General features: G+C 55.6%; 8 protein-coding genes across 8 annotated transcripts; 4 read left to right on the top strand and 4 right to left on the bottom strand.

Moving 5' to 3' along the window:
- Positions 1-506: 506 nt before the first annotated feature.
- Positions 507-2,664, bottom strand: EV422DRAFT_530871 (sister chromatid cohesion protein Dcc1). The gene is made up of 8 exons (XM_053070433.1): positions 2,329-2,664; positions 1,961-2,255; positions 1,778-1,895; positions 1,504-1,704; positions 1,375-1,445; positions 1,220-1,306; positions 1,009-1,153; positions 507-918 (listed from the first exon to the last, which is right to left on the bottom strand). Exons 1-8 carry the CDS (start codon positions 2,499-2,501, stop codon positions 806-808), a joined length of 1,203 nt encoding a protein of 400 aa, XP_052925153.1. The 5' UTR covers positions 2,502-2,664; the 3' UTR covers positions 507-805.
- Positions 2,665-5,224: 2,560 nt separating this feature from the next.
- On the top strand, positions 5,225-7,651 carry EV422DRAFT_530869 (HAD-like domain-containing protein). Its single transcript, XM_053070432.1, has 5 exons — positions 5,225-6,058; positions 6,468-6,578; positions 6,640-6,849; positions 6,932-7,123; positions 7,218-7,651. The coding sequence occupies exons 1-5, from the start codon at positions 5,531-5,533 to the stop codon at positions 7,464-7,466; spliced, it is 1,290 nt and encodes a 429-aa protein (XP_052925152.1). The 5' UTR covers positions 5,225-5,530; the 3' UTR covers positions 7,467-7,651.
- Positions 7,652-8,192: 541 nt separating this feature from the next.
- EV422DRAFT_69984 (uncharacterized protein) lies at positions 8,193-10,429 on the bottom strand. Its single transcript, XM_053074321.1, has one exon. It carries the CDS (start codon positions 9,957-9,959, stop codon positions 8,283-8,285), a length of 1,677 nt encoding a protein of 558 aa, XP_052925151.1. The 5' UTR covers positions 9,960-10,429; the 3' UTR covers positions 8,193-8,282.
- Positions 10,430-11,593: 1,164 nt separating this feature from the next.
- Positions 11,594-15,257, top strand: EV422DRAFT_620360 (mRNA splicing protein). The gene is made up of 13 exons (XM_053074095.1): positions 11,594-11,818; positions 11,901-12,037; positions 12,115-12,324; positions 12,394-12,500; positions 12,930-13,097; positions 13,167-13,302; positions 13,386-13,634; positions 13,710-13,822; positions 13,885-13,979; positions 14,041-14,201; positions 14,281-14,392; positions 14,468-14,844; positions 14,913-15,257. Exons 1-13 carry the CDS (start codon positions 11,788-11,790, stop codon positions 15,003-15,005), a joined length of 1,989 nt encoding a protein of 662 aa, XP_052925150.1. The 5' UTR covers positions 11,594-11,787; the 3' UTR covers positions 15,006-15,257.
- Positions 15,258-15,262: 5 nt separating this feature from the next.
- Positions 15,263-16,904, top strand: EV422DRAFT_530854 (uncharacterized protein). The gene has a single exon (XM_053070431.1). The coding sequence runs from the start codon at positions 15,655-15,657 to the stop codon at positions 16,474-16,476; it is 822 nt and encodes a 273-aa protein (XP_052925149.1). The 5' UTR covers positions 15,263-15,654; the 3' UTR covers positions 16,477-16,904.
- Positions 16,905-17,126: 222 nt separating this feature from the next.
- Positions 17,127-18,997, top strand: EV422DRAFT_596477 (mitochondrial carrier domain-containing protein; the record flags this gene model as incomplete). The annotated part of the gene is made up of 6 exons (XM_053073606.1): positions 17,127-17,166; positions 17,379-17,400; positions 17,503-17,631; positions 17,707-18,006; positions 18,091-18,270; positions 18,347-18,997. The coding sequence occupies 6 exons, from the start codon at positions 17,127-17,129 to the stop codon at positions 18,615-18,617; spliced, it is 942 nt and encodes a 313-aa protein (XP_052925148.1). The 3' UTR covers positions 18,618-18,997.
- Positions 18,898-20,297, bottom strand: EV422DRAFT_530851 (Alpha/Beta hydrolase protein). The gene has a single exon (XM_053070430.1). It carries the CDS (start codon positions 20,192-20,194, stop codon positions 19,112-19,114), a length of 1,083 nt encoding a protein of 360 aa, XP_052925147.1. The 5' UTR covers positions 20,195-20,297; the 3' UTR covers positions 18,898-19,111.
- Positions 20,298-21,180: 883 nt separating this feature from the next.
- Positions 21,181-25,718, bottom strand: EV422DRAFT_587705 (P-loop containing nucleoside triphosphate hydrolase protein). The gene is made up of 5 exons (XM_053073479.1): positions 25,558-25,718; positions 25,312-25,494; positions 24,518-25,226; positions 23,852-24,439; positions 21,181-23,780 (listed from the first exon to the last, which is right to left on the bottom strand). Exons 1-5 carry the CDS (start codon positions 25,704-25,706, stop codon positions 21,345-21,347), a joined length of 4,065 nt encoding a protein of 1,354 aa, XP_052925146.1. The 5' UTR covers positions 25,707-25,718; the 3' UTR covers positions 21,181-21,344.
- Positions 25,719-26,142: the final 424 nt, after the last annotated feature.

Genomic DNA, 26,142 nt, shown 5'->3' with positions numbered 1-26,142 from the left:
AACGCCGTAATAAAAACGAACATTCATCATCACATTTGCTGTTCGCTGTCGCTCATTACAATGGTCATTGGTTCACACCGGCTCCAACCTTGAATACATCCACACGAACGGGCGACGGATGATTGGGTGGGTGGATGGGAACGACGGGCAAGGGATGGTTTGATAGTCGAACGAGTAATGACGACGACCGTTCGCTGTCGCTCACATTTACTTGCACCTGCAGCGCGGCTTCCTCCGCTCGCGCTCGCTGTCGCTCAGAGAGAGGAGTGTTTAGGAGGACTGTCATCTGGCTTGTCGGCGTGGACGCGGTCGTCTCGAGGCAGTATTCCCCGTTCGGTGGATGCCACCGAGAGGGAAGGTCGACTGTGGCACATGATGGATGTGAAGAGCGATGCGTCGGATCGCTGGACTCCAATGTCGGAGGGATGGGACGATGCGGTGCTATTCGTTGTGGGACATTGAACAGATCATTCGTAGGACCTTTCCTTTTGATGATCTCCGCGCCGTACACTGGCGGGTCTATCTTCCATGTTTCTATTAATCTATATGCTACAAACTATCGGAAAGGGGAGTACTATCACAGGACATACGGCGCCGCGATGAATATCGTCGAATGCAGGGGGCTATGACGTTACTGAGAGCGCTGTTGAACATACGCCGCCGCGACAAATGTGAGGGAGGGGTGGTTTCCCGTCCAATACGCCATGCTGATGCCACCGGGGAAACTTCGAATCTACCCGCTCGTCTGTCCGCCCAGTCCCCCCTCGCCGGCTGCATGTCCATCCATTCCATACGATACCACCCCTCACTTAACAGCATACCGACTCGTATAAAACGTCGTCCCGCCCACCCTCGAAACCCTCGCAAACTTCAACAATACCGCATCCAATTTCTGCGCAGTCGGTGCCAAATCCTCAACTACCAAAAAAAAATCACATCCCATAACATCATCAGTGAGAAGTTCGCCACCCCAAAGCAGTATAACATGATACCCAAACTTCACATTACCGTAAGGCATAATCTCCGCCCCACTCCACTTCTTCCTACACCTAAACAGCGTTTCGAAGCGCGATTTGGCGTCCATTGGTAACAACGATTTAGGGAAGTATTGGATGACTGTTTTGTTGGGTGATTCTTCGAGGAGACATAAGCCCTGCGAGTGAAGCGTGTGAGGACATAGAGCGGGATATAGTGAGAGAATGGGGGAAACAGCAGCCACCTTCAGCATTTGTATGTCGATTGAGATGTTTTCGGGTACGTGCTCGCGCCATGTACGCATGAAGTTTGCGAGGGGGGTTTGGCGGAGCTGGGTGGCGGACAAGGCGTGAGAACCATCCTGCCAACCATAGAATGCGGTCAGGCGCGAATAGTTACCTCAGCGGTCGCAAGCAGCTGCTCCCCGAGATACCGTCCAATCTTGTCCTCTGACAACTTGTAGAACACTTCTGCTTGCATGTCGTAAGCCATTTACTCTCCATACGATAACAATCCATTTGAACATACCTCCATCCCTCTCCTCCACCTCATTCGCAAAATACCGCAACAGCTGTCTCACAACACATTCTGGGACGCCTTCTTCCTTCATCAACGCTACGCAAGTCAATTCCGGTAGGCTGTCGATAGACATGTCTTCGGCGATCGCGGATATGAGGAGGTATTTGAGGGTGGAGGTCTTGTAGCTTGAATCCAAGAGCCGCCAGCGGCCTGTACAATGGGGCAATATACAGTGAGCTGCGACGTCAGGGATCCGTAAAACGGGCTGGGTGGCCTCGCTTACCATCCATCAACACAGCGCCCACATCCTCAAGCCCCTTCTGTATCTCCGCATCACTAGCCTGGATCATATCCCGGAAGTCGTCCGTGGTATAAAGCTTCATCTCTTGTCCATCCTGTTTCTATATCTCCCAAACATCCCGTCAGTACGCTACACCCCAATGCGTCTTTGGCGACACGCACCTACCCGTCTTGCCCTTATCCCCGCTTCCTCCCCGGGCCCCCTATACATCGCCTCCTCCAACAACTGCCTCAACCGATCCAACCGCGGCTGACACGGCACCATCTCCTGGTAAGTTGTCATCGCTTCGTGGATCTCGTACAACCGTCTTGCTTCCCCGCCAGTGTCCATCTCATCTACATCTCTGACGGACTCACGGAGGAGTAACATGGTGTTTGATGTCTGGACGCTGCGGAGGGCGTAGGTCGTGGTGGGTGTGCAGAGGACGGCTTCGTCGGATTCTAGGCCGCGGATGACTAGGCTGGCGTGTGATACACTCAGTTATGACACTGTCGACCCCCCAACTGCACAAATTTCGTTAAAGCTGCACCCACCCAGTCCGTTCCCCCAACACGCATCCGCCATCCTCCTCAGCATCTTCCTTGAAATACCGATCTGCAATTTCTTTCGGTAACTCGAGGAACGTGAATTGCGTGTCGTCGGCGTGCATATTTGGACTGAAGATGATGTCCGCTTGGAACTCCTCGGGCGCTGCGTGGGAGAGCATTGTGCTGTGGCCTGACCTGCCAACGTAGCAAAATTTCAAGTGAGACAATTCAGCAGCGTAATGAGCGAGGCGGCTGGGTTTTGTAGGGGCTAAGGAAGACTTGTGAGGCCAGCGGACGTGCAGTGGGTGTTTGTTATGCAGCGCCGTAGCAGTAATGAGTGCATTGGCTCAAACCTGCTCTTTCGGACTTTCCGAGTGTTTCGGACAAGTCACGCGGCGACGCGTTATTTCGATAACCCTCTGCTAGGAATGATATGCGCCCTGCTGGAAGAAGAATGTATATCACGACCCGTTCCAAAGGCTGCCGTACACTCAACCTCTGCATTGTGTGATATCCTACCCAGTGTACCGTACGGTAGTGTGACAACCCATATCTCTAGGGCCATCGAACCGCCCCCCCCCCCCCCCCCCCCATCAACCCATAGCTAGAATGGTGCCATGATGTTCCACGTACACTGCTGTACAAGAACCATTGACCTCCATGCGGTTCACATTACTGTTACCCAAGCCATATGGAATTCCAAGACGCAGTCATTACCGGAATAGAAAAAACCAACAGCTTCTTCTTCCGCCCGCTCAGACCTCCAACTGCGGGGCGGCAGACTCGGATCGCACATCCATGGGCGTAAGCACCACCACGGTCGGAGATTTGAGCGAAGCCTCATACGCTCAGTTGCCCCCTTACCCAGTAAACTGCGAGACGCCCGGCATTCAGTATGTCTGGAACTTTGGTCAACGCAACCGATTGCCGACTGGATTGTTGAACGGCCCAAGATCGGGGTGATGATCACATTTTCGTTGTAGTGGCCGCTCTGGTGTGCGGGATGACGAACCCGTCGGATGGCGTTGCTTCGAATGGTCATCAGATCTGGCGGCTAAAAAGTCTTCAACCACTGCTCTCGAGATTGGGAATTGAGAAACAGCGTTGATGGAGACGACGTCTCAATGGTAGCCAATGTTGGTTTCGAGCTAACGTTCTGTTCAACTGAAAGCCTGGTGAGGGTCAAACCCTCATTTTGGTTTGCTTTGGCGACTGGCGATGTTCAGTAACACTCCGCCTTCCTCCAAGATCATTTCAAGGCGTTGTATGAATGAGTCAACGTGCGTAAGAGTGCGCTGTATGTCCGAAAGTGTATTTGCCACGAGAACCAGGTCCGCAATGGGGTTATCCTCCACTTTTACGGGCAACTTAGCGGCTGGGAGGAAGACAACGGCCGGCAACGCGCACATCAAACAGGCGTACACACCCCCCTGCGTGTGTTTCTCAACAGCCAGTCGTACACCTCGTTGTTGGTGGGGCCGACGTGCTTGGTGCTGATGTTGTACGTCACCGCTCGAAAAAAATAGGGCGGGGTGTCGAGCCAGTTCCTTCACATCAGCTCCACTAAGGACTCGGGGTGCGACCGAATGTACTGTACCTCTCAAACGCATCTGAACTCCATCTTCCGTACCGCTGAATCGTCTGGAATGGGTTGCCCTAATAGACGTATTCAGGTAGCTCCTCCTGCTCTCATTCTTTTGCCAATGGTAACACCGATCCGCGCCCACAACGACGAAAATCAGGCCAACATTTCACGTGCGAGGCGTTGTACGCCCGGGGCCCTTCTCTCTCAGCGTGCCTTGCGTATAGATGCTTGGTCGTTGAGCGAGGCGTCCACGCACGAAGCTCCGGTTGGATAAAAAGTTGTTCAGCGTCTGGAGAAACAGCCGACGCTCCCGACGACGAGTTACATCCCGCTTCCAGCGCGTTGTACACGAGTCGGTTGCCATGTCCAGAGACACGTACAGCTCCGCACTTTACTTCCGTTGGGCGATACTCCACCCACCCTGAGGTCAAACTGCATATGTTCTGAAAGCATACCCTCCAGCATGAAGCGAATATAATCAATCGATGCATCGCTGATGGTTCCGTCTGTACCGAAAACGATGCGCCGTCTTATTTGTGCAATTCTCAGTGGCGGTTTAGTTAACCCTTCCCCATCGCCCGATCTGTAATACCCTACCCAGCGAAGGGCGTCCAAAGTGTGAAGCTCGGTAGGTGTTCGGTATGGTGTTCCATATCGCTATCGGGTTCACTTGTATGTAAACGATTGTAGTGGATAACCCTGGCCGCTGAGTATAAACCGATCGCCGTCATCTGAGCTGAGCATTCCCTACTTCCAGGCGCCGTATCGCCGGTGAAATTAAAGCTTCCCACCGTCCTGGCGTCTGCGGAAAGTAGTCCGAGTCCGCAACGATAATGGACGGGGCACCGCTATCAGCCGTCGGTCTTAGATTAAAATGGTTCGAGCTTCCGTTGGCGTCACTCAAGAGTTCCTGCTATTCGGCCGGAGCCGGTCATAGCAACTGCACTATCAGCTACACCAGTACTTTTCCAGTATCTGCTTTCGCTCTTCCTGGAGGAGCTTTCGCCTGAGTCTATATCGTCCGTCTCTTGGTTCCACGCACTTCTCTGATATTTCCATCAGGTGACGCTTTGTTTGGCAGGTGGAGGTGTAAGAACCCCCTTCGGTCGCGCTGATCTGGATGGGATACTTAAGGGCGGTTTCTTGCGGAGACGGACTGGTCATGGAGCCAACGCGCACGACTATCAGCCGATGTAGCGAGTTAAGTGAAGGCGCATAGACGAAGGGCGGGAGACGGTTGCTCGTAGCCTATGCCGTTTTGTGTGGAAGGTGAATGGGAACGGCTTCGGATGAGGTTTGCGATACCATCTGTGAAGGTTTCACACCTCACTTGGAAACTGGAGCAACAAGCCTCAGCGAACTGGAGAACACGCGCGGGCGGACGACTTCTCTGCTCGGCTTTCTCGGCCCTCTCAAGCAGGCTTGCTCCTGTGCTCAACTCGATCGAGCAGCCGAGCACTCCTTTTGCTAACCCCCGTAGCTCACGGCGAAACCGCCCTTCCACTTATACAGTACCTCTTAAACGCATCTTGCACAGCCAAACAAGGTGAGGTGCTTCGCTGTTTGCCACCACGTCAGGAACGGCATATCTTCACCGAAAGCACACCTCCGGACAGCTTCCCAATGGCGGACCCCAGCAATGCCACCACGACGACGCAAGAAGCGGTCCGCCGACCACCCCGAGTCCACGACGGCCGAATCAAACGCCTAATGGAGCTCAACTTTCCGGTGGCAGCGGGCAACCCGGAGAAGCGAGAGTGCCGGTGGTGCGGAGGGCTTTACAGCGTGGGCACGGGCAACACGACGCTCCGCGGCCACCTGAACAACAAACACGCCGGCTGGGACGGCTCGGAGGGCGACCCAAACGCGTTACACTTGGGCTTGGGCTTGGCTTCGAGCAGCAGCACACCTCAAACCGGCCATCAGCCCTCCAAACGCCATCGCTCGCCATCGTCTTCATCACAACACTCACGCACACATAAGAAACAATTCACAGGAACAATGGCAGACCTCGCCCACCTCAGCTCCACCGCCCTCTCAGACCTCACTGCAAAGTCCCTCCAGCACTTCACTGCGAAGGAGTTATGTCAGTTGTCGGAACTGTCCGCCGACGAGTACCAGGCTAGGTTGAAGGTCATCCAGAACAAGAAGGTGTGTGCGAGGGTTGGGGTGGGAAGTTATGGGGGACGGCGGAACGAGGCTTGAGCATGAGCGGGCGCAGGGCTGCTTGAATTGGGTTCTCTTCTCGGTGCCCTAGCGGTGGCAAGGGCGACCAGGGGCGACCGCCTTCGCGAGCGAAGCGAGTTCCGTTGCGCCAAAGGTGCAACAATATGCCCACTGCAGTTCTTAAGGAGCTCCGGCGAGCGTTGATCTTTGGCGGACGGAACGAGGTCCGTCACCAGCCGCTCGAGCAGGGATCGTTCAACCATCGCGTTCCATCGCTTCAGTTCAACCATCAACCGGGCCTGGAGGAACAATGTCTGAGCCCTCCGTTGCTAATCCTTCATCCATTACTTCACCGTCATTTACGCGTCGCTTGATCCATCCCTTCGCATTGCAGGGCTTTATCATCGACATGGACGGCGTAATCTACCACGGCAACGTCCTCCTTCCCGGCGTCAAAGATTTCATCCACTGGCTCAAAAAAGAAGACAAAAAGTTCCTCTTCCTCGTAAGTCCCCCTTTGCTTTCCCCCCTCTCCCAGCCACCCGCCGCTAACCCCTCCTACTCAGACAAACAACTCCGCCCCAACCCCTCGCGAGCTCTCCTTCAAGCTCGCCCGCCTCGGCCTCTCCGTCACCGAAGACCATTTCTACACCTCGGCCATCGCGACCGCCAAATTCCTGCAGAGCCAGAAACCGAATGGCGGGACGGTTTATGTTGTTGGCGAGCCGGGGCTTATATATGCGTTGTATGAGGTTGGGTTCAGTATGAATGAGACGGTACGTTGTGGTATCATAGTGGTGTGATTGGGGGGATATATCGTGCACGGGTATGATGTTCCTGACATGTGAATCTTTGCAGAACCCGGATTACGTCGTGATAGGCGAAGGCAGCAGCCAGACCTTCGACAAGATCTCGAAAGCGGTCAACCTGGTGTACAAGGGCGCCAAACTGATCGGGACCAACCCGGACGTCAATGGGCCGACGGAGGGCGGGATCGCCCCGGCTACTGGGGCGTTTTGTGCCGCGGTCGAGTTGGCTTCCGGCCGTAAGGTTCCGTGGCGAAATCTGTGTGCTTCATAACCGCATCCCTCAACGCCGTATGCCCTCCCTAACTCCACCAACTCCATCTCTCCTACCCCCCTAGGCATTCTACCTCGGCAAACCCACCTCCCTCATGCTCCGCTACGCCGCCACCATCCTCGGAACCTCCAAAGACGAAACATGCATCATTGGCGACCGCATGGACACCGATATTCTCAGCGGTGTGTACGCCGAGATCGACCCCGTCTTGGTGATGAGCGGGGTGAGCAGGCCCGAGGATGTGAGGAGTCAGGCGTATCGGCCGTGGGTGGTTTGTAATGGGGTGGGGGAGGTTGTCCCAAGGGAGGCGTAGGATGGGGTGTGTTGACCCCCCCGGGGTTTAGGGAGCATACCCCACTTCCCATGTTGTTTGCACCTCCGGAACTCTTTGTGTTTTGGCTCTGCCGGGTAGATGAAGCTGGAATGTACATAGGCACTTCCCCGACTAGTTTTTGTAAATCTCATCAATCATCATGTTCTGACATGGACTCTCGAAAATCTTTGGAGAAACTGAAGGTGCCGCCTGGAGCCCTGCTCATCTCCCGAGATATGGTACCGCTCAAATCACCAGAGAACCATTGACAACACCCAAACCTTTTTTTCGGAAACTTTCATATTTTACGTTAACGTCACTACACTGGAGGGGAGTTCACTTTCAAAGCCATCTATGTCTGTCACGAGAGTCCGTCCCATGCCACGTTCCCTTTCCTTATAACTGCCGCTCCCCCAATAACTAATCTCGCTCGCTTATAACTCTCTCTGGGGGCTGTAACTCTTCCGCGGGGGTATAAAAACTGTTGTGTGGTTCTAAAGATGACGCTAGTGTGGGGAGGGGAAAAGTGTTTCTGCCGAATGTCAAAACTGTGGTGGGTCGCTTGCCGTATGTTGCCTCGTCGTACCGTATAACGTGTTTGTGTGTCTGTGTCGTACCCTCGCAGTAATTTCCCATCTAACCCCGATGGCGTCCCGGCGTCGATATGTTCATTAGATGTTTGTTGCGTGTCGCTCGGTGATGTTGTTTTGTAAAAGATGTGTCGTATGGTAGCCGAGAGTCGGAGGTGAATGTGTGCAGGGGAGAACTCAAGGCTCAAAAGGCCGAATTCCATCCCGCGCCGCTCCACTCCACCACCTAGTTCCCAACCGCAACCCCAACAACCCTCTTCCCCATCACTAGCACCTCCTTCATCTCCCGTCTCTTTACCACCCCAACCATCGCGCCTTCAAGACCCTCCACCCTATGCACACCAACCGTAATCTCCACCGCACCGGTCAGGTACATGTTGGCGCCTTCGTCGATGTTAACGAGTGTTCCGGTGATAAGGGCTTGGGAGCCCGCGGAGTCCGTTACGCAGATGGAGAGGTTGCGCGGCGGGGGTGTAGCTGCGATGGTGTCTGAGAATGGTTTGGGGTCGATGGATGGGTCGTGGTGGAGGAGGTTTGGGAGCGTTAGCCCTAGGACGTCACGGATGGTGGCTGTGGGCTTCTCTAAGAGTGTCACATTCGCGTCCAGATCAATGACGGTGCCCGTTGTAGATAGGCCCCAGATTTCTGCAGATCTGGGGATGCTTAGCCGGCGGGGGTGGTAAGCACCGTCGTTTGGTAGTGCCGCCGGTTCATGGGGTGACTCTTTGGGCGCGGGTGGCGTTGCGTCCTTTGGTGGGGTAGCCCGACGAGAAGCCCTTGGTGGGGTCGTAGGCGGGGACTGGGACTCGTTCTTTGCTTCATCATCCATGCGGGGTCGTTTGGCGTTTCTTTCCGGTGTTTTGGATCGGGAAGTCCGTTTAGATTTGGCGAGGTTTCGGTAGTATCCCCTGGCCTTGGGTGGGTCCCGAGGAGGGCACGGCTTCCAGCCCTCTTTCAAGTCGCGGGGTACTGCCCGCTCTTGTATGATCACCTTAGGTGCGCAAGGTGGCGACGCGGCTTTTTGGGGCGACTTATCGCCGGTGGTGGTGCGGCTTCTTATGTAAGGCTCGCGTTTGCTGCTTGCACCACCGCCGCGACTAGATCTGGCCGGGCTTGGGGTCCGCGTTCGTCGACGAATGTGAACGTCGCTGCTCCTATCGCGTCCGCGTCCTACTGGGCTTCTCGTGTGATCTCTTGAGCGAGACCGCGACCGGGAACGTTGACGGCGGCGGGGAGGAGTCGCCTCCCGGGCTCGCTTCTCTGTTTTGACGGCTCTAAGTTGTGTTGCGGATTTGACCACCGCCGCTGGTCGTCGTGCTGGGGATGCTGGGCGTCGAGCGGGGGAAACCGCGCGTCGCGCCGCGGGCGATACTGAGCGGCGGCGGTCTCTTGCATCTCTGCTGTCTCGAGACAGCTTCCGTACCCGGCTTCGGATAGGAGATGGAGAGCGGTTACGGGGAGGTGTACGAGACCGCGAATGATTTCTGCGGTCGTTAGTTGAACGAGATGATCTGTCATGGCCGGGTGACCAGTGTCGTGCTTGTCGCGATGATGACGGTTCCCAATGATCGATTTCTTTCGACTTCTTCGGAGCCTTCTTCTTTTTAGATTTTTGTTTTTTAGGTTGATTCGGTTTTTGCTCTGCCGGGGTTGGTGCTGGAGCCGTCCGGGCTTCTGGTCGTTCGCGGACAGGCGGAGTCGGTGGAGCTTCGGCTGTGGGGGCGACAACCGGTTCCGGTTCGGGTTCCGGGTCCTCCACCGGTTTTGGAGGTGCAGGTTTCAGCTTGAAACCGCGCGCTGGTAATATTCTGCCATTGATGTGGGCTTTAGGTTGTATCGGTGGAGTGGCCTCCTTCGGCTCCGACGGCGCGACTCCACCCATAGGTATTGCTACTTCTGCCATTTCGTTCCTTCTATGGATGCGCCATACGAAAATCGCTGTGGTTAGCAGACGGGTTCTACAAATGTGCAAGTCCCATTTCACAACGTCTTTCGGGACGATAATCCGGTGCAGCCGCCTAAGGCAACGTTCTTCAAATGTTCATGTTCCATTTCACAACGGCTTTCGTGACGATGTTCCAACGTAGCCGTTAAAGGCACCTAGGAACGCAGTTCTTCGGATGTGTATGTTCTATTTCACAGCGGCCTCCGGTGCGCTGGTCCGTCGCAGCCGCCTAAGGCGACTGCGAGGAGGGCATCTTCAAAGCGCTCCGAGTGCTACACCATGCGGACAAGATCACGGGCATCTCCCTCTTTGATGCTGCCCAAAAGGAGCTGGACAGAGCTTTGCTCCGGGGCCAGGTGCCGTCTGTGCTGTCCGCCGCTTTGGTCGACCACGCTCATACCAAACACACCAAAGCGCCTCCAGACCAAAGAAACTCACCTAGACGAAAAGCGCCCTTTCAACACTGTTGCTAGCGTCTGCTGCTGACTGAGTCTACTCGCTGCTGGTGCTGACACTTATTCTGCTGTAAAATAGTACGGTGTTGTTGCGGTGTACTCGGCGAATTCGATTGTATGTTTGGTTCAATTGCTCTGTATCGGTTCTGCTCTGGTGCTATGAATATGGAGCCTCTATTCAGAGGGTCTTTACCGGGTTGTCTCGTTGTGAAGAGAAAGAAACGAGAAGGGTGGCGGACACCCCAGGGTCTCTATATAGTGTGCTGGCAAAAGCAGGCGGTGCCCCGAGTCAGCGGGCGAGTGGGAGCTTACTTGAGGGACGTAAATCTCCGGGCCAGTAGCTGCAAAGCGGGGTTTGCTCTAATTGTGTATGTGGATAGACTTTGCGGTGTGGATAGTATGCAATGGTATGTGCAATGTGTTTCCGTACAGTGGGAAAAAGTACGCTTATTTCGTGCCTGGAGCTTCTATAATGCGGGAGATATTGAACTCCCGTGAGTGAGTAGGCAGACACCTACTACTATACGTACAGTACAGTACAGCACTACGCCGCTCATCATTACTCCCACTATTACTATACCGTGCAGCACTGTCAACCCAAACCCTCGGGACACATGATCGCTACGCCTAAATAAGGGAAGGGTAGTGGCCTTACTTTCCACTTATGCAATGGGCCAATGGATGCGCTTGCTGAGCTTTCTGGGCCGGCTGGTCCACCGGAGGTTATTCGCTGCCTCACAGATGCCACCGTCATAAGTGGCTTCTTAGCTCTCTCCGGTTATAGCGATGCAGAGTGCGCCTTCGTTCAATAATCTGAAGGCAAATCCTAATCGTCGCTCTCTATACAGCCAACACCTCGCAATATTGCAGTTTGCTACATGCAATTTTTGAGCATCACACAAATCAAGAGACGGCGTCCACCGGAGCTGTAAGGAAATCAAATCGAAAGCAAACCTAACCAAACCATCTCGTTGCAAAAGAACCCAGTCAAATAGCCCATTGCCCATACCCGTTCTGGATGGAGATTTTGTTGGCCTGGCATGTTCAGCTTCAGGTCTACGCACCCGTAACGTCTTGAGCTGATAAAGCTCTTTCCCTGTGAGGGAAAGAATGTCAGAAACGTGCAAACTGTCAAAACCGCAGAGAGCAGGATTAAATATCCCAAGTAGTCACGTGACTTATGCTGAGCTATTGCTGTGCTTTCCGGAGAGCCTCTAGCCTGGCTCATTTTCAAACGGCTCTAAGGTCATCAGCACCCCGCCGTCATCACTCCGGCTTCAGATCGCCCACGTCACTTGAAGGACAGGAAGGTAGCACTCTGTTAGGCAACCATGGCTGAAGAGAACGGTCATCAGTATCCCGGTAAGTTCCCCACACCTCACTCCTTCGCACGATCTCGAAAACTGTGCATGATCTGACCATCCCACCTCCCCACGTCCAAAAGTACAGGCAAACGGTGCGACGAACGGCGAAGCCGCACCCGAATCGCAAATCTACATAGATACGAAAGGCGGCGAATTTCCCGTGGACGAACAGCCTCCGCAGTCGGAATGGGACAGGTTATGGGATGCAGTGCAGAAGGTGAGGCAATCACGCATAGCACCACCCTGTAGACGCGGAGGAACTCACCTTCAGAAAATACGGCTTTGATCCCGCAGAATCCCGAAGACTTCTCATCCTGGGAAGCACTCCTCGACGCGGCGGAGAAGGAAGAGGGCGGCCTGACCAAAGACTCGTCCGCGGCAGCGCAGAATAAATTCCGCACCGTATACGACCACTTTTTGGCCAAATTTCCGTTATGTTTTGGGTACTGGAAGAAATACGCGGATAAGGAGTTTGTGCTGGAGGGGGCGGAGAAAGCTTTGGAGGTGCGTGGGAAGTCACGTCGGATGGGCAATTGAGCGGGAGGCTAATGGCCATCCTGTGGGAACGGACAGGTCTACGAGCGTGGAGTTGTGTCGATTCATAACAGCGTAGAATTGTGGGTGCAATTCTGTGCATTCAAGATCGCCAATTTCCCGGATGACGAAGAGGGCATCAGAGGGTGAGTTGTCCTGTCATTGGGAGTCAAGATGGGCGAAGCCGCGGCAGATGGGTTCAGCGGGCTATGTTTTCCCGTTTTCTTTTCCAATTTCCGAGTTGGTCGTTTGCCTGCGCGGCTGACTGGATCTCCCAGGCGATGAACCCTCCACGTGGATGAAGCATATCCAGGAATCGAAACGGCACTAGCGGTGGTGGGGAGATGGAAGTGGCGGTGGTGGGGACGCACTGATGGGAGGGGAACAGTGGCATTGGGGACGTCGCCCTTAGACGTACGAGCACGCTCGGGACTCACGCCATCCAACGGACCAAACCTGCTTGTAGCAAGTAATATTTGGGGACTTTGCTGCGCTTTTTCTGCTTTTCCGATGTTCTCTCCTAAGGCAGTTGGCTGGCAATCACTAATCAATTGTCCGCGCTTCCCCGTTTATAGCATCTTCGAACGCGGCGCAGAACAAGTAGGTAACGACTACCAAAGCCACTTTTTCTGGGACAAATACCTCGAATGGACCGAATCGAAGGGCGACCGGCTCGCTATGCTCAAAGTCCTCGAGCGGGTCATCACTATTCCGCTGCATCACTACGCTAAATACTTCGAAAAGTAGGATCTGACATAGGATGCAGGGTGGGAAAGGCGATGGTTGACAGTTACTGGTTTTGTTCTCTGTAGGTACTCGTCGGTTTGCGCTAGCTTGCCTGTTACGGATTTGGTTACGGAGGAGGAGTACGCAAAGATCGAGGCGGAGATCCGTAGCCAGCCGAAACCGGAAGGCGAGGAGGCCACTGCAGAAGCATCCGTTGAGAAGGTACTTACTTCATATGTTCATTTCCATCCGCAAAACCATGCAACGCCGTAATCTAACTCCGTCCACCCTGGTCCATCCCACAGTCGGAAGAGCAACTCGAACCCCTCCTCCGCGCCAAAATCCACGAACTCAAAACCCACATCTACATGTCCACCCAGGAAGCCGTGCACAAACGCTGGGTCTACGAAGGCGAGATCAAGCGCTCCTATTTCCACGTCAAACCGCTCGACGAGTCCCAATTGGCCAATTGGAGGCGGTATCTGGATTTTGAGGAGGCTGAGGGGGTGGAAAGTAGGATATATGTGCTTTATGAGCGGTGTTTGGTGCCTTGTGTGAGTGACTGTGGTTTGGGTTTTGGAGGTGTGCGTTACGGTGGGAGGGAGCTAATGTGGATTGGGATCGTGCAGGCGCTTTATGAAGAATTCTGGCAACGGTACATACGGTTCGTCTTGTCGCGGAATGATCCAACGGGAGTCAGGAATGTGTTCATTCGGGCGACGAGCATCTTCGTACCAGCGGGGTAAGTCTCAATATATTTCGCAATGTCTCTAGCTCGGGTGCTTATCAGTTTCATTGTTTCAGGCGTCCCACCGTCCGTCTGTCGTACGCGGCCTTCGAGGAAGAACAGGGACACATCGATGAGGCGCGGGCAATATACCAGACTTTGCTTCAGAATGGTTAGTAGATGTCAATTCTATCATACGCGAAAGCACATAATTAATCATTCTATTCTACCAGTCCCCGGCCATCTCGAGACACTAACAAAATACGCGCACTTCGAGCGTCGCCAGAGCGGACCCGACCGGGCGCTGGAGATATTGAGCGAGGCGGTGGAAAGCGTGACGAGTGAGGATGCGAAGGCGTATTTGGAGGTGCAGAGGGTTAGGGTGCGGTATAACGTAAGTCACACAAGACCAAGGTAGTGGTGAATGATGTGATGTGGATGTTTACGGATGTCTTCTGGGTGACGCTGTGCAGGTAAATCAGAATGCGGAGGAAGCTCGAACTGCGTACCAGGAGGCGGCGGCAAAGTATGGCAGTAGTAGATACTTGCTTTCGGCTTATTTGTCGTTTGAGATTGAGCAGCGGGGTATGTTCCAAAATCTCGCTTTATCGACATCACCCGACGTTCACTAAACCACCCTTCTTCCCTCCCCCAAAACAGACGCCAAATCGATCCACCACACAACAACAGCCTGGACACACATAAAATCCACCCCCCTCCCCGCCGAAGACAAACGTACACTCGGCCTGCGCTACCTCGACTACCTCACCGAACACCCATCAACAACCATCGGGCAGATCAACGCGGTCGATTTGGAGGTGCATCGCGAGTTCATGGATAAGGCGGGCGAGGCGAGCAGGAAGAGAGGGTTTGAGGGGGATGATGTGGAGGGGAGGCCAATTAAACAGGTTAGGGGGAGCATTGGTGGTGGGGTGGGGGGGTTGGGAGTGCAGAGTCCTGCGACGCCGGTGGGGTATTACCCGCCGACGCAGCCGGCACAGCAGGGGTATGGGGCTTATGCAGGGTATGGGGCTCAGGTAAGAATCATTCCAAGGCGTTCCTTTACCGCTATCTTGCGAGACTTTGACATTCGTTCTTCGTTCAGGCATATGGAGCAGCATACTACGGCGCGGCAGCAGCGACACCCGCGGCACCGCAGGCGTGGGATTATTCGCAGCAGGCAGCTACTGGATACTGAGAGTGAAAGCCCCACGGTACGCTCGAAGATGAAAATGCCGGATGTATGTAGCCGTGTATGTTTTATGTACATGATGTATAAAACGATTGAATGCGAGACGGGTTGTGTTGTCCGATGGGAGTGCCGCCGCTGGGTGGACAAAGTCCCGACAAACGCGTGTGGGGGGGTTGACTCAGGACTGACGGGGAATGCGCAGTTCTGTCCAGAAGTTGGGGCGATCCTTATCTCTCGCGCGTCACCACATAACACAATATGGACTGCATGTGCGTAATATCGACCGCTTTTCCCCAACGCGCAACATGCAAGGACCCTAGTGAAACACGGTGCATAAAGCGACCCGCAACGACGACTGGCGCTTCTTCAACGCTCGTCGAATACAGTCACAGCAAGCCGGCCTCTCTGCGACTCCTACCGGCTCAACGCTTCGTCACGTTTCGGTCCAGCCAGTTTGGGGAAAGGGAACACCCTCCTAATACCTACAGATAATTCTGTCGACCCCTTAGAACCGCTCAACCGCCTAGCTGGACGTAATAGTGCTGCCAATTCACAGAAGAAGCAGCTGGAAACCCTCACCGAAACAGCAATACCTGCAGCGTCAACCCACTCTCAAAGACCCTTTTAGCCGTTTGCGTCGTTCGCGAAACGAAGAATGTCTGCTATGGCTCCCAGCTGCGCATGGCGGCCCACCACCACCACGATATCAACCGACAACAACAAACCCTCAACAGACCTCGTCCCCGCCTCCACCCGCTTCCCACCCTCAGTCACCTCCGAACGAAGAAGCAGGAAACCCTCCCAGTCCGCCGTGCTGTGCGCGCCATGTACCGTGACCGTCTCCTTTGTGCCGTCTACTGAGGGAGGTGAAGGGGAGACGATACGGAGGTGTCCGACGGCAGAGGCACGTAGGGCGGCGCTGTTCCCGAATCACACCTCCCAACTCCAGTACTCTATCCATAAACCGGGCCGTCATCTGAGGAGGGAGTTGGCGCTCGTCCTCCCCGACGCCCTCGACAAGAGTGCTGGGGGAGGCACCCCATTCCCAACCGCAGCGCAACTCCGCCCCGATCTACTAGTGATCCCCCTCTTCCAACAATCCGCACATGAACTAGTAGCAGTAACCCCCGAAACCAACTGGGAACGCGACCTCCTCCTCGACTACGTCCACTCCCTCGCCACCCGCATCGTCGCCATCCTCTCCGCGCGGGGATACTGGGCCGACCTCACCGACCCTGCGTCCGGCTACCCCTCCTTCAGCTCCCGCGGGACGTCGTTGTACCCGGATGTGGATGGTGCCGCGAGCTTGTTGAGGTATGCGACGGTGCAGGCGGGGTGTTGTAGAGTGCTTGTGCATCCGAAGTGGGGGACGAGGAGTTATCCGAGTACGATGTTTTGTGCCGCGCCGGTGGAGGTTGTGAGTGAGGTTGTGAGGGACGTTTGCGGGAGGAAGGTGCCGTTGGTGCAGGTGCGGTAGAGGTGGGCAGAGGGGACGTGCGTGTGTGTGGATGGGGGTTTTTTTTTTGGGATGTACTATACCGTTGGATAATCAGTGGGAGTGTAAGGGATGTGTAGAAGGATGTTATTGTTATTGCACATTTGGCAAAGAGACTGTGAATGAGACATCTTAGTTGAGCAAAGTGGATACCGCCATGGTTCTGCTCCTTCGTCGCATAGTTGCATCTGGTGGCGCCCATATTTTTGTCCCATCAGAAGAAACGGTTTCGCAAGTACTGTACATGCAGATAGATCGACCTCCTTTTGGACTGTCGGCGACGGGATGGCGGAGTTGATGCGGTTGATGCCAGTCGGTTTTGGCCAGCATCTCTAGCGTTACTCACGCCCGAGCCTTCCATGTCCTGATCGGCAGGCAGCACATGAAGAAAGCGTCACATGAGGGGCCCGTCTTGGGATCATTGGGATGTCAGTCTTGCACGCGCGTCGCCCGTAAAATCATCTGTGACCGATTGACCGGCCGGCTCGACCCGTTGCTTCCCTAGGGGGTTTTCCCAGAACCTCTTTATATCCCTCGCTGCTCAGTCCCCGAGTCGCTCAGTCCCACACACTCTGCACTGCATTGGAAGTCACTCTCCTAAACACCCTCGCTCCTACTCAAACAGCGCAGTCATGTCCGATAACGTTGCTCACGCCCTCGCTGGTATGTTGTGTGGTTCCTGCTACTGTATTTACGCGCCCCGAGATGGGTGGTTTTGATCTCGGGGGGGATGTGACGAGGGCGGGGATGGAGAATTGAGACGGTGGGCGTGGGAGCTGGGGCATGAATATTGTTCTCCCGTTTCGGGATGTTTGGGAGCGGGTGAGAGTGATTGGTGCTGACGGTGATTCTCGTTTTGGGATTTGCGTGATCTCTCTTTTTAGGTGCCGGTGGTGGTATGGTCAGGTAAGAACCGGTCCCTCTTTCCTTTTCCGCTATGCTCTGAGAGGACTTTTTGCTAATTATTCCGCCCCCTTTTCAATCCCGTTGCGTACGTCGTGAACTCAGTATGGCCTTGACGTACCCTTTGACCACGCTGTCGACCCGGTCGCAGGTCAGCAAGGGCGGAAACCGGCCCAGCCAAGCCGATGTGCTGAAAAAGGTCTTGAAGGAGGAGGGGCCTAAGGGTCTTTACTCGTGAGTATTGATAGCGTTTCCATTGCCCACAAGCATCTTCATTTTAAATGAGCGCCCGTCCCGTATTTTCAACAGCGGCATCAACTCCGCCATGTTCGGCATCGCCATCACCCAATACGTGTACTACTACTGGTACGAGTTCGTCAAAGCCGCCCTCGAGAAAGCCGCCGACAACAGGTCTCTCACCATCGGCGAGAACATGCTCACGGGCGCCCTCGCGGGAGCCGCCACGGCAACGCTCACCAACCCGATCTGGGTCGTGAATACCCGCCAGGTCGTCAAGAAGAGCGATGATGAGAGTGGGAAGACGGTGGTGAAGAAGTTGGGGACTATCCAGACTGCTAAGAAGATTTTGAGGGAGGAGGGGCCTAAGGGGTAGGGTTTCATTTCGAAATTGGTGGCCTTGATTGCCGTGGGAGAACCACAGACTAACAAGTTTCCTTACTCCGCCCTGAATAGATTCTTCCAAGGCATCCTCCCCGCCCTGATCCTGGTCATTAACCCAGTGATCCAGTTCACGGTCTTTGAGCGTCTGAAGGGCTACCTCCAGAAGCGCAAGCCAGCCCTCAGCGGCCTCGATTTCTTCATCCTGGGCGCCATCAGCAAGCTGGCCGCAACGTCCATCACATACCCTTACATGTAAGTCTGAACTTTCCACGCGGTCTCACCGCCAAGGCAAGTAAACTAAACTATGTCTCACCTCCCAAAAACCCAGCGTCGTAAAATCGCGCATGCAACTCAAACAATCCACCGACGACAACCTCCGCTACAAGTCCGTCCTCGACGGGTTCCAGAAGATCATCCGCACCGAGGGCGCCAAAGGGCTGTACAAGGGCATCGAGTCCAAATTGCTGCAGAGTGTGCTGGCGTCCGCGTTCACGTTTGCGTTCAAGGAGGAGTTTTTCAGCACCGCTACGTGGCTTTTGGTGCTTTTGAGGTTGAGGACGGGGGCTTTGCCTGTCGGCGTTGCTGGGACTGATAAGTAGCGGGGGAAAAAGAGAGGAGTGCGGGGAATGGTGGGTGGAGCCGGGAGAGCGGAGAAGCGGAATCGCTGAGAAGGCAGATGAGGCGAGGGTTAATGCTTACGCCGGCCGGTGGACACCCGTTTTGACCCTCCCCGTCCGCCCGAACCCCACCACCCCCTCAGAACAATGTGTACATCATAGCCCTCTCTTGCTTTGTTTCTCTTGGTTTGCTTTGTGTAATTTTCTTCGTGTTGGACCGTACCTTGGTTCGGTTCAGAATTCTTCATATATTGGAAAAATATGGTCAACCTACTATATGCTATGGGAGTGCGCTGCCAAACCCGATGACATCTCTACATACGCTCTTCCCTTGCCTACGCGTCCTATCCTAATTCAAGCTATTTACAAAAAAAAAAGTCCGCGACACGAAATCCTGATTCCTGTACAGTACGTTCACGCCGAGTTTGTGCTGGGAAGCGCCTGATAGTTCAGATACTACGGTCGCTGCATTTCACTCAAGTACGGGTGTACCGCCTCACTGAATCGAGCAGCAACCTTAACCCCCCCTCGGACTCTCTGAACAACAGGCTCGGCAGCGGGGCCCCGACCAGGATCGGGTAAACATGCACACAGCGCGGTCCCCTGATGAACGTAAACTCGACTCCCGCCTTCTTCAATCTATCGACAAAGGTTTCTGAATCCAGGTAGAGCATGTCGTGGGTGCCCGTGATCAGCGTGACCCGAGTGCCCGCTTTCGCAAGGAACGCGAAATCGGGCGCAAAGAGCGGGGACGCCAGCGGGTGTTGCATGGCTTCCAGATGTGCGTCCGTGCGCGCCTTGGGCGGCGAGTTTGATTCCAGCAGGAACTGGTCCATCGGGAGCGGGCCCGTGGCCCAGTAGGGCCCGAGGCGGTGGGCGGTCTCGAGTTTGAGCCAGGGGTCGAGTTTCGCGTACCTTTCGATGTCCGGGTGCGATGCGGTCAGGTCCAGCCAGGGGGCGATGAGCACGAGTTGGTCCGGGAGCGGGGCGGTGGCTTGGTGCAGGGCTAATGTGAGGGCGACGGAGAGACCGCCGCCGGCGCTGTCGCCTGCGACGATGACCTCGTGGCCGTGGGTCTTTGCTTGGGCGTGGACGGCGCGGAACACCTCGACGAGGTTGGGGATCACGTCGTGGACGCCGCCGTAGGGGATCATGGTGTACGTCTGCACGACGATATCGGCGTTGAGGTCGTTGGCGAGGCGCGCGACAAAGTTCCAGTGGACGGGAGTGAGAGCATTCTGGTAGGCACCTCCGTGGAGATAGAAGACGGTGCGTTTGGTCTCCGAGGTCGGGATGCGAGAGCGTCTGAGATGGAGGGGTGTCCACTCCGTGAGGTGGGTGGCGATGCTGGGCGGGTGCGAGCCAAAGTCGTAGCGTGTGACCTCTACGCCGAACTTGTCGGAAAGACTTTTGGGGATGGCCTGGGTTGCATCGTGAGGAAAGGCACCCGTTGACAGCATGCCTTTCCGACCACGGGCAAAGAGCCTGACGATGATGCTCGTGATGAAGGTGGACCACCAGGAGGTCGACTGGGTCAAGACAGTCGCGGTGCCAGCCATGATGGGGGATTACTTTGGGGGCGGGAGTAGGTGCTACTAGTAGCTAGCTAGAGCGGTGATGGAGGAGGATGTCGAGTGCACGCTCCTTCCCGCTGGCCGTGAGAAGAAGCGAGGCGAGCAGGTGCTCCCATGACATGACAATCAGCCGGCGCCTGACCAGCGACCCGGAGTGCGGGACAATCGCCAGAACCGGCGGTACTAGCAAGGCGACATATTTCGACAACTTCCGTGCATATTGCGGTCGTTGTTGGGGACATGAACCCACTTCCTAAACGAGCAAGGACACCCGTGTCCCAACCAGTGCGGAGATGGTCCGTGCAGCGACGAACTCGGCGGCTCACTTTATTGGAGGTTACAACGGGGTTGGGACCAAAACATTTTTCGTTTTTGGATACAGAGATGTAGAAAATATATAGTCACTGGGAGCACGGACTATCACGGGCCTGTTCTCTAGATCATGGGAGCACCTGCTCGCCTCGCCTCTTCTCACGGTCAGCGGGAAGGAGCGTGCACTCGACGAGAGAAGAAGCGAGGCGAGCAGGTGCTCCCATGACATGACAATCAGCGGGCGCCTGACCAGCGACCCGGAGTGTGGGACAATTGCCAGAACCGGCGGTACGAGCAAGGCGACATATTTCGACAACTTCCGTGCATATTGCGGTCGTTGTTGGGGACATGAACCCACTTCCTAAACGAGCAAGGACACCCATGTCCCAAGACTCCCAACCAGTGCGGAGGTGGTCCGTGCAGCGACGAACGCGGCGGCTCACTTTGTTGGAGGTTACAATGGGGTTGGGACCAAAAGGTTTTTCGTTTTTGGATACAGAGATGTAGAAAATATATAGTCACCGGGAGAACGGACTATTACGGGCCTGTTCTCTAGATATCCGTCGCACCCCGGAAGCCCCTTGAATTTCAAGATAGATAGATGCATCCAAAACCAATAACCAACGGGGGCACAAAGATCCGTCGGTTGCATTCAATGATTTTGTGTATCGTAAGCTTGTATTGAGTTATATACAGAAAGAAGCAGAACTTGTATTAAAAGCTACAGAGAAGAGTGTCTGGGCATAGCAAGAAAAGTAAAGGAACAAAGACCGAAACGTCCAAAGTACAAAAAAAAGTCCCTATAATAATAACAAAAAGTCCGTCAAATATCCTCAACACTCTCCACCACATCACCACCATCCCCATCCCCCTCCGCCCTCCTCCTCGCCACGTCCCTCAACAACCTCGCATTCGCCGGGCCCGTCGCATCGGCCAACTTCCCAAACAAACTCCCCTCCCTACTCAGCAGCACATGCGGCGCATCAAACTCCACCAACACGCCCGCATCCAGCACCAGCACTTTATCGAAATCGGCGATCGTGTTCAACCGGTGCGCGATCGACAGCACGGTCGTGGCTGCGAAATGCGTGCGGATGGACGTCTGGATCAACGCATCGGCCTGCGCGTCCACCGACGCCGTCGCCTCATCCATGACCAAGATATTGGGCCTGTTCAAGATCACGCGGCCGAGACACAGGAGCTGGCGTTGGCCGACGGACAGATTCTCGCCCTTATCCGCGACGGGGCTGTCGAGCTTCAGCGGCAACGACGCGACAAAGGTGTTGAGGTTGATGCGCTCGAGCACGGCCCAGATCTGCGCGTCGGTGAACTCGTCGCGGAGGTCGAGGTTGGACCGCAGCGTGCCGGAGAACATGATCGGTTCCTGCGGGATGATGCTGAGCCGCGAGCGGAGCGTCTCGAGCCCCAGCGTCGCAATGTCCGTGCCGTCGATGGTGATGGACCCCTGCGTCGGCTCCACGATGCGGAAGAGCGCAGTGAGGAGGGTGGATTTGCCCGAGCCTGTGCGGCCGACTATCCCGATCTTCTCGCCGGGGGAGATCGACAGCGTGAGGTTGCGGATGACGGGCTTGTCGGGGACCGACGGGTAGCGGACCTCGAGGTTTGTGATCTCGATCGCGCCGCGCGTGGGCCACGTGCCTGCGGCGGGGTCGGTGGGGAGGAGCGCGCGGGCTTCCTCCGGGGTATCGTTCGCGTACTCCTCGAGGCGTTCCACCGAGTTCATGTTGGATTCCAGGAAGGCGAACGCGCGCAATAACATGTTCAGGAACAGCGTGAGCGGGACCGCGTAGTTGAATGCGAGCCCGGCCGCCGCGGCGGAGATGACGTGGTTGACGGCCAGGAGGGCGAGCATGAAGACCAACAGACCCGTGAAGATCTCCAGCCGGATCCCGATCCACACCGACGCGGTGTACATGAGGTAGTACGGCGAGTTGGACGCATCGAGCAGTCGGCGCTGGCGATCGACGAAGCGGCTTTCAGCCTTGTACGCGCGGATGGTCGGGATCCCTGTCAGTGTCTCGCTGAGCTGGGCGTATAAGGGTGAGCGGATGACGCTGTCGAGGCGTTTGAGTTCACGGAAGGAGGCGCGGTAGAACCGCAGCACGTAGAAGAAGGTGAGGCCGAACGGAAGGAAGCCGAGCAACATGTACGGCGAGACGATGGCAAGGAGGATGATACTGCCGAGGATGTTGAACACGGCCACGCAGGTTCCAAAGATGTTCCCCCACAACCGCTGATCAACCGCCTCCACATCCTTCGAGAATCTGTTCAGCAACCTCCCAACAGGCTGCGTGTCAAAGTACCCCATCGGCGCCCTGATCAAATGCTCGAACGCCCTTGCATGGATACTCCTCGAAATGAAGTAATTCCCAATCAGCACCGCCGCCGTCGCCGCCGCGATCGCCACCACCTGCCCAAACGCCAGCATCGAGTACCCGATCAGATACTCCCGCTGCGACAAACCATAGTCGCCGCGCGTCCACCACGCCAGCCAGTACGCCGACACCTGCTGCACGGCCTGCACGATGGCGTACGAGCCCAGCAGGCCGACCGCGTACGGGATCCCGCCGGCCCCGCGCATGTAGGCGAGATACGTGGACCATTTGACGGCCCCCTGCACGCGGTCTTCGGCGATGATGAGTCCGCCGTCGCCGTCCTTTTTCTTCTCGACCTCGTCATCGACGTGTTCTTTTGCTTTCGCCTCCTCGTGCTGCTTCTTCTCCTCCTCATTGTCGAGCTTGTACGATTTCATCATGTCGGTGAACACACCCCCGCGGGCGAGGAGGTCGCTGAAGGTGCCTTGTTCGGCCACGACGCCGTTTTGGAGGACCACGATCTTGTCCACGTCTTGGAGGTGGTGCAGGTGGTGGGTGACGAGGATCCGGGTCTTGCCCGCGAGTGCGTCGTGCACGCAGTTCTTGAACACTTCCGCGCCGACGTGGGCGTCCAGCGCGCTGATGGGGTCGTCGAGGAGGTAGATCTCGTCGTCGTTGTAGACCGCGCGGGCTAGAGCCACACGAGCTTTCTGGCCACCGCTCAAATTCACGCCCTTTTCTCCAATCTCGGTGTCCCACCCGGCGGAGAACTGGTTGAGGTCGGATTCGAGGGAACAGACCCGCAAGGCCCGCTGGAGACGTTCCTTGTCGAACGGGGATTGGAAGAGGATGTTTTCTTTGATGGTTCCGGATTGGATGAAGGCTTCTTGCGTGCAGAGACAGACTCGGCCGGTGATTGTTACCTGAGGAGAGCATCGGTTTAGAGACCGGGGCCAGCGATTATAGTCGCAGTTCTGAAAAGAGACCGGCTTACCTCGCCCTGCAGCTTCGTCATCTCCCCAATAATAGCCGACAACAACGAACTCTTCCCCGCACCCACAGCACCCACCACAGCCGTCAGCTTCCCCCGTTCAAAAGCCAGGTTCAAATCCTTGAACAGCGGCTCAATCTCCTTCTTCTCTTCCCCGGTTGTGCCATCAACAAGGGTATGCGCACTATCACCCGTCTTAACAATCAGTTCATCCGCGTTCTTCCCCTTCTTCTTCTCATTCAACGCCTCCTTCGACGCAGACTTCTTCGCCTTCTTCCCCTTGGCTGGACTCTCATCCCTCACCTCCTCCCACTTGAACGTCGCCCCCTGAATCACAACCGCATTCTCGACGCCCTCCCGCGCAGGCGAGATCTGCACAGGCTGGGTCTCGTCGGCCATCAGCATGGTCTTTATGCGTTTCCAGCTGACGAGGGCGGAGATGAGGGTGGAGAGACCCTGGGGGAGGTCGAACATGGGCCCGATGAGGGAGGTCATGTAGAGGAGGGCGGGGAAGGCGACGGCGGCGGGGAGGTCGCCGTGGACTTGGGTGTAGACGGCGAAGGCGGCGATGGGCATTAGGACGGGAGTGAGCTGTTGTGTATGGGAGGGGTGGAGTATGGGGGTTCAGAGTCGATCAGGCGGATGAGTTGTAAAGACCAAGTGCTTTACCTGTCCTAAAGTGATCATAGCAGTCCAAGCGCCATACCCCCGTTTCCACTGCTGCGTCTGTTTCTCCCTCAACCCCTTGATCTTCTCCGCCACGTCCTTCTCCAGCGCCCTCACTTTGATGATCTTGATCCCATAGATCGCCTCCCTGATCGCCGCCATCCGCGCATCCCCAACCTTCAACCCCTCCCTCGTCGAATTTTTCGCGGTCTTCATAACCGGGACCTGCGCGATGAAGAGCACGAGCATCACTCCCAATGCTGCGAGGACGGGGACGGCGCCGAGGACGGTGATCAGGAGCCCGATCTCGATGATCACCTGCACGGGGGCGGCGAGGGTCATGTTGAGGAGGAACACGGCAAGGGAGATGGATTCGGCGTCGACGTTGATCAGGGACATGATATTCCCGGACGTAAACTCGGTGGCCGCTTCGCCGCTCAATCTCAGACTCTTATTGTACACCGCGTCGATGCAGATGGTACGCACGCTGAGCATGACGGTCCGGCAGATCTGTTCGGCGGTCCGCCCAAAGATGGAGATGAAGGATTGGGTGAAGAGCACGCAGAAGGCGAGGGCGAGGCCGTTGCTGATGGTGAGCGAGTCCCGCCCGGGGGTGCCGTCGGGCGAGGTGTAGAGGATGATTTCTTTGATGATCAGGGGGGACACGACTTCGCAGGTCATGGCGAGGAGTTGGCAGGTGAAGGAGAGGAACCTGGGACAGGGACATCATAGAGTTCGTTGAGCATTCATGTGAATGGGGGAGGTAGAGTGGGGCAATAGATTCATGTGACACACACCATGTCCAGAAAAACTTCCGGATAATCAACCTCGTCAGATTCGGCGGTTCGGCCCGTTTGCCCTTCTTGTATTCCGCCAGATCGTTCCAGAACGGGTCCAGCGTCTTGGACAGATGTTCCGCCGAGTTGTCTGGCGGCAGGCGATACAGGTCCTCGACCTGCAGTGGGCGCTTGTATCCCAGTCTGTGAAGCTCAGAACGTCAGTCTCCATAAATCTACCTTGGATCTTATATCCGTGATCTATACCTCATTAATGGGGTGAGCCATGATACGGTGACATAGGTCCATATATTCTTGCTACTCTGTAAGCCAACATACAACAACGACATATCAGCAATTGAACACCCCTCATGACGTCCATGCATACTCCTCTCCGATACCAACCGTCTTGACATATCTAGTCTCAGAAGCCGTCGGCTCAGCTTTGAACTGTGTCATTCTCTACTATGCTTGGCCCTCCAAGTTATGTTATTACAGGGTATGTCCGTACTGTGAGTTTCAAACGGAGCAGCGCGGAGTGGTCTCCGACGTTTTTATAACCGGAACACCTTTGTAATGGAGTCCAAGCACCGACTCGTGGGTGTACACTGTACAGTATGTCTGTAGCTGCGTCGCTTTCGTGGCCAAGAAGGAGCGGCTGGCTGGAGGGTAGACATATCATATATGCGGCGGGCCATTTCGTGAGGCCTGTGGGGTTGGTTGTTGAGGGTGGTGTCGTGGAGCGGGGAGGTTGTTTTGCGTGGGGCGTTCCGTTTCGTGTGAGCGAGGAGGGGTGGGTTCCGCGTCCGCGTTGAGCAATAATGGCAGAAGTTGGCGTTACTAGTAGGGAGG

The sequence above is a fragment of the Fimicolochytrium jonesii genome, assembly GCF_025526975.1.
Source record: "Fimicolochytrium jonesii strain JEL569 chromosome Unknown EV422scaffold_13, whole genome shotgun sequence".
NCBI classification, from domain to species: domain Eukaryota; kingdom Fungi; phylum Chytridiomycota; class Chytridiomycetes; order Spizellomycetales; family Powellomycetaceae; genus Fimicolochytrium; species Fimicolochytrium jonesii.
The sequence above is the reverse complement of the archived record's forward strand: the minus strand, read 5'-3'. Positions and strand labels throughout refer to the sequence as shown.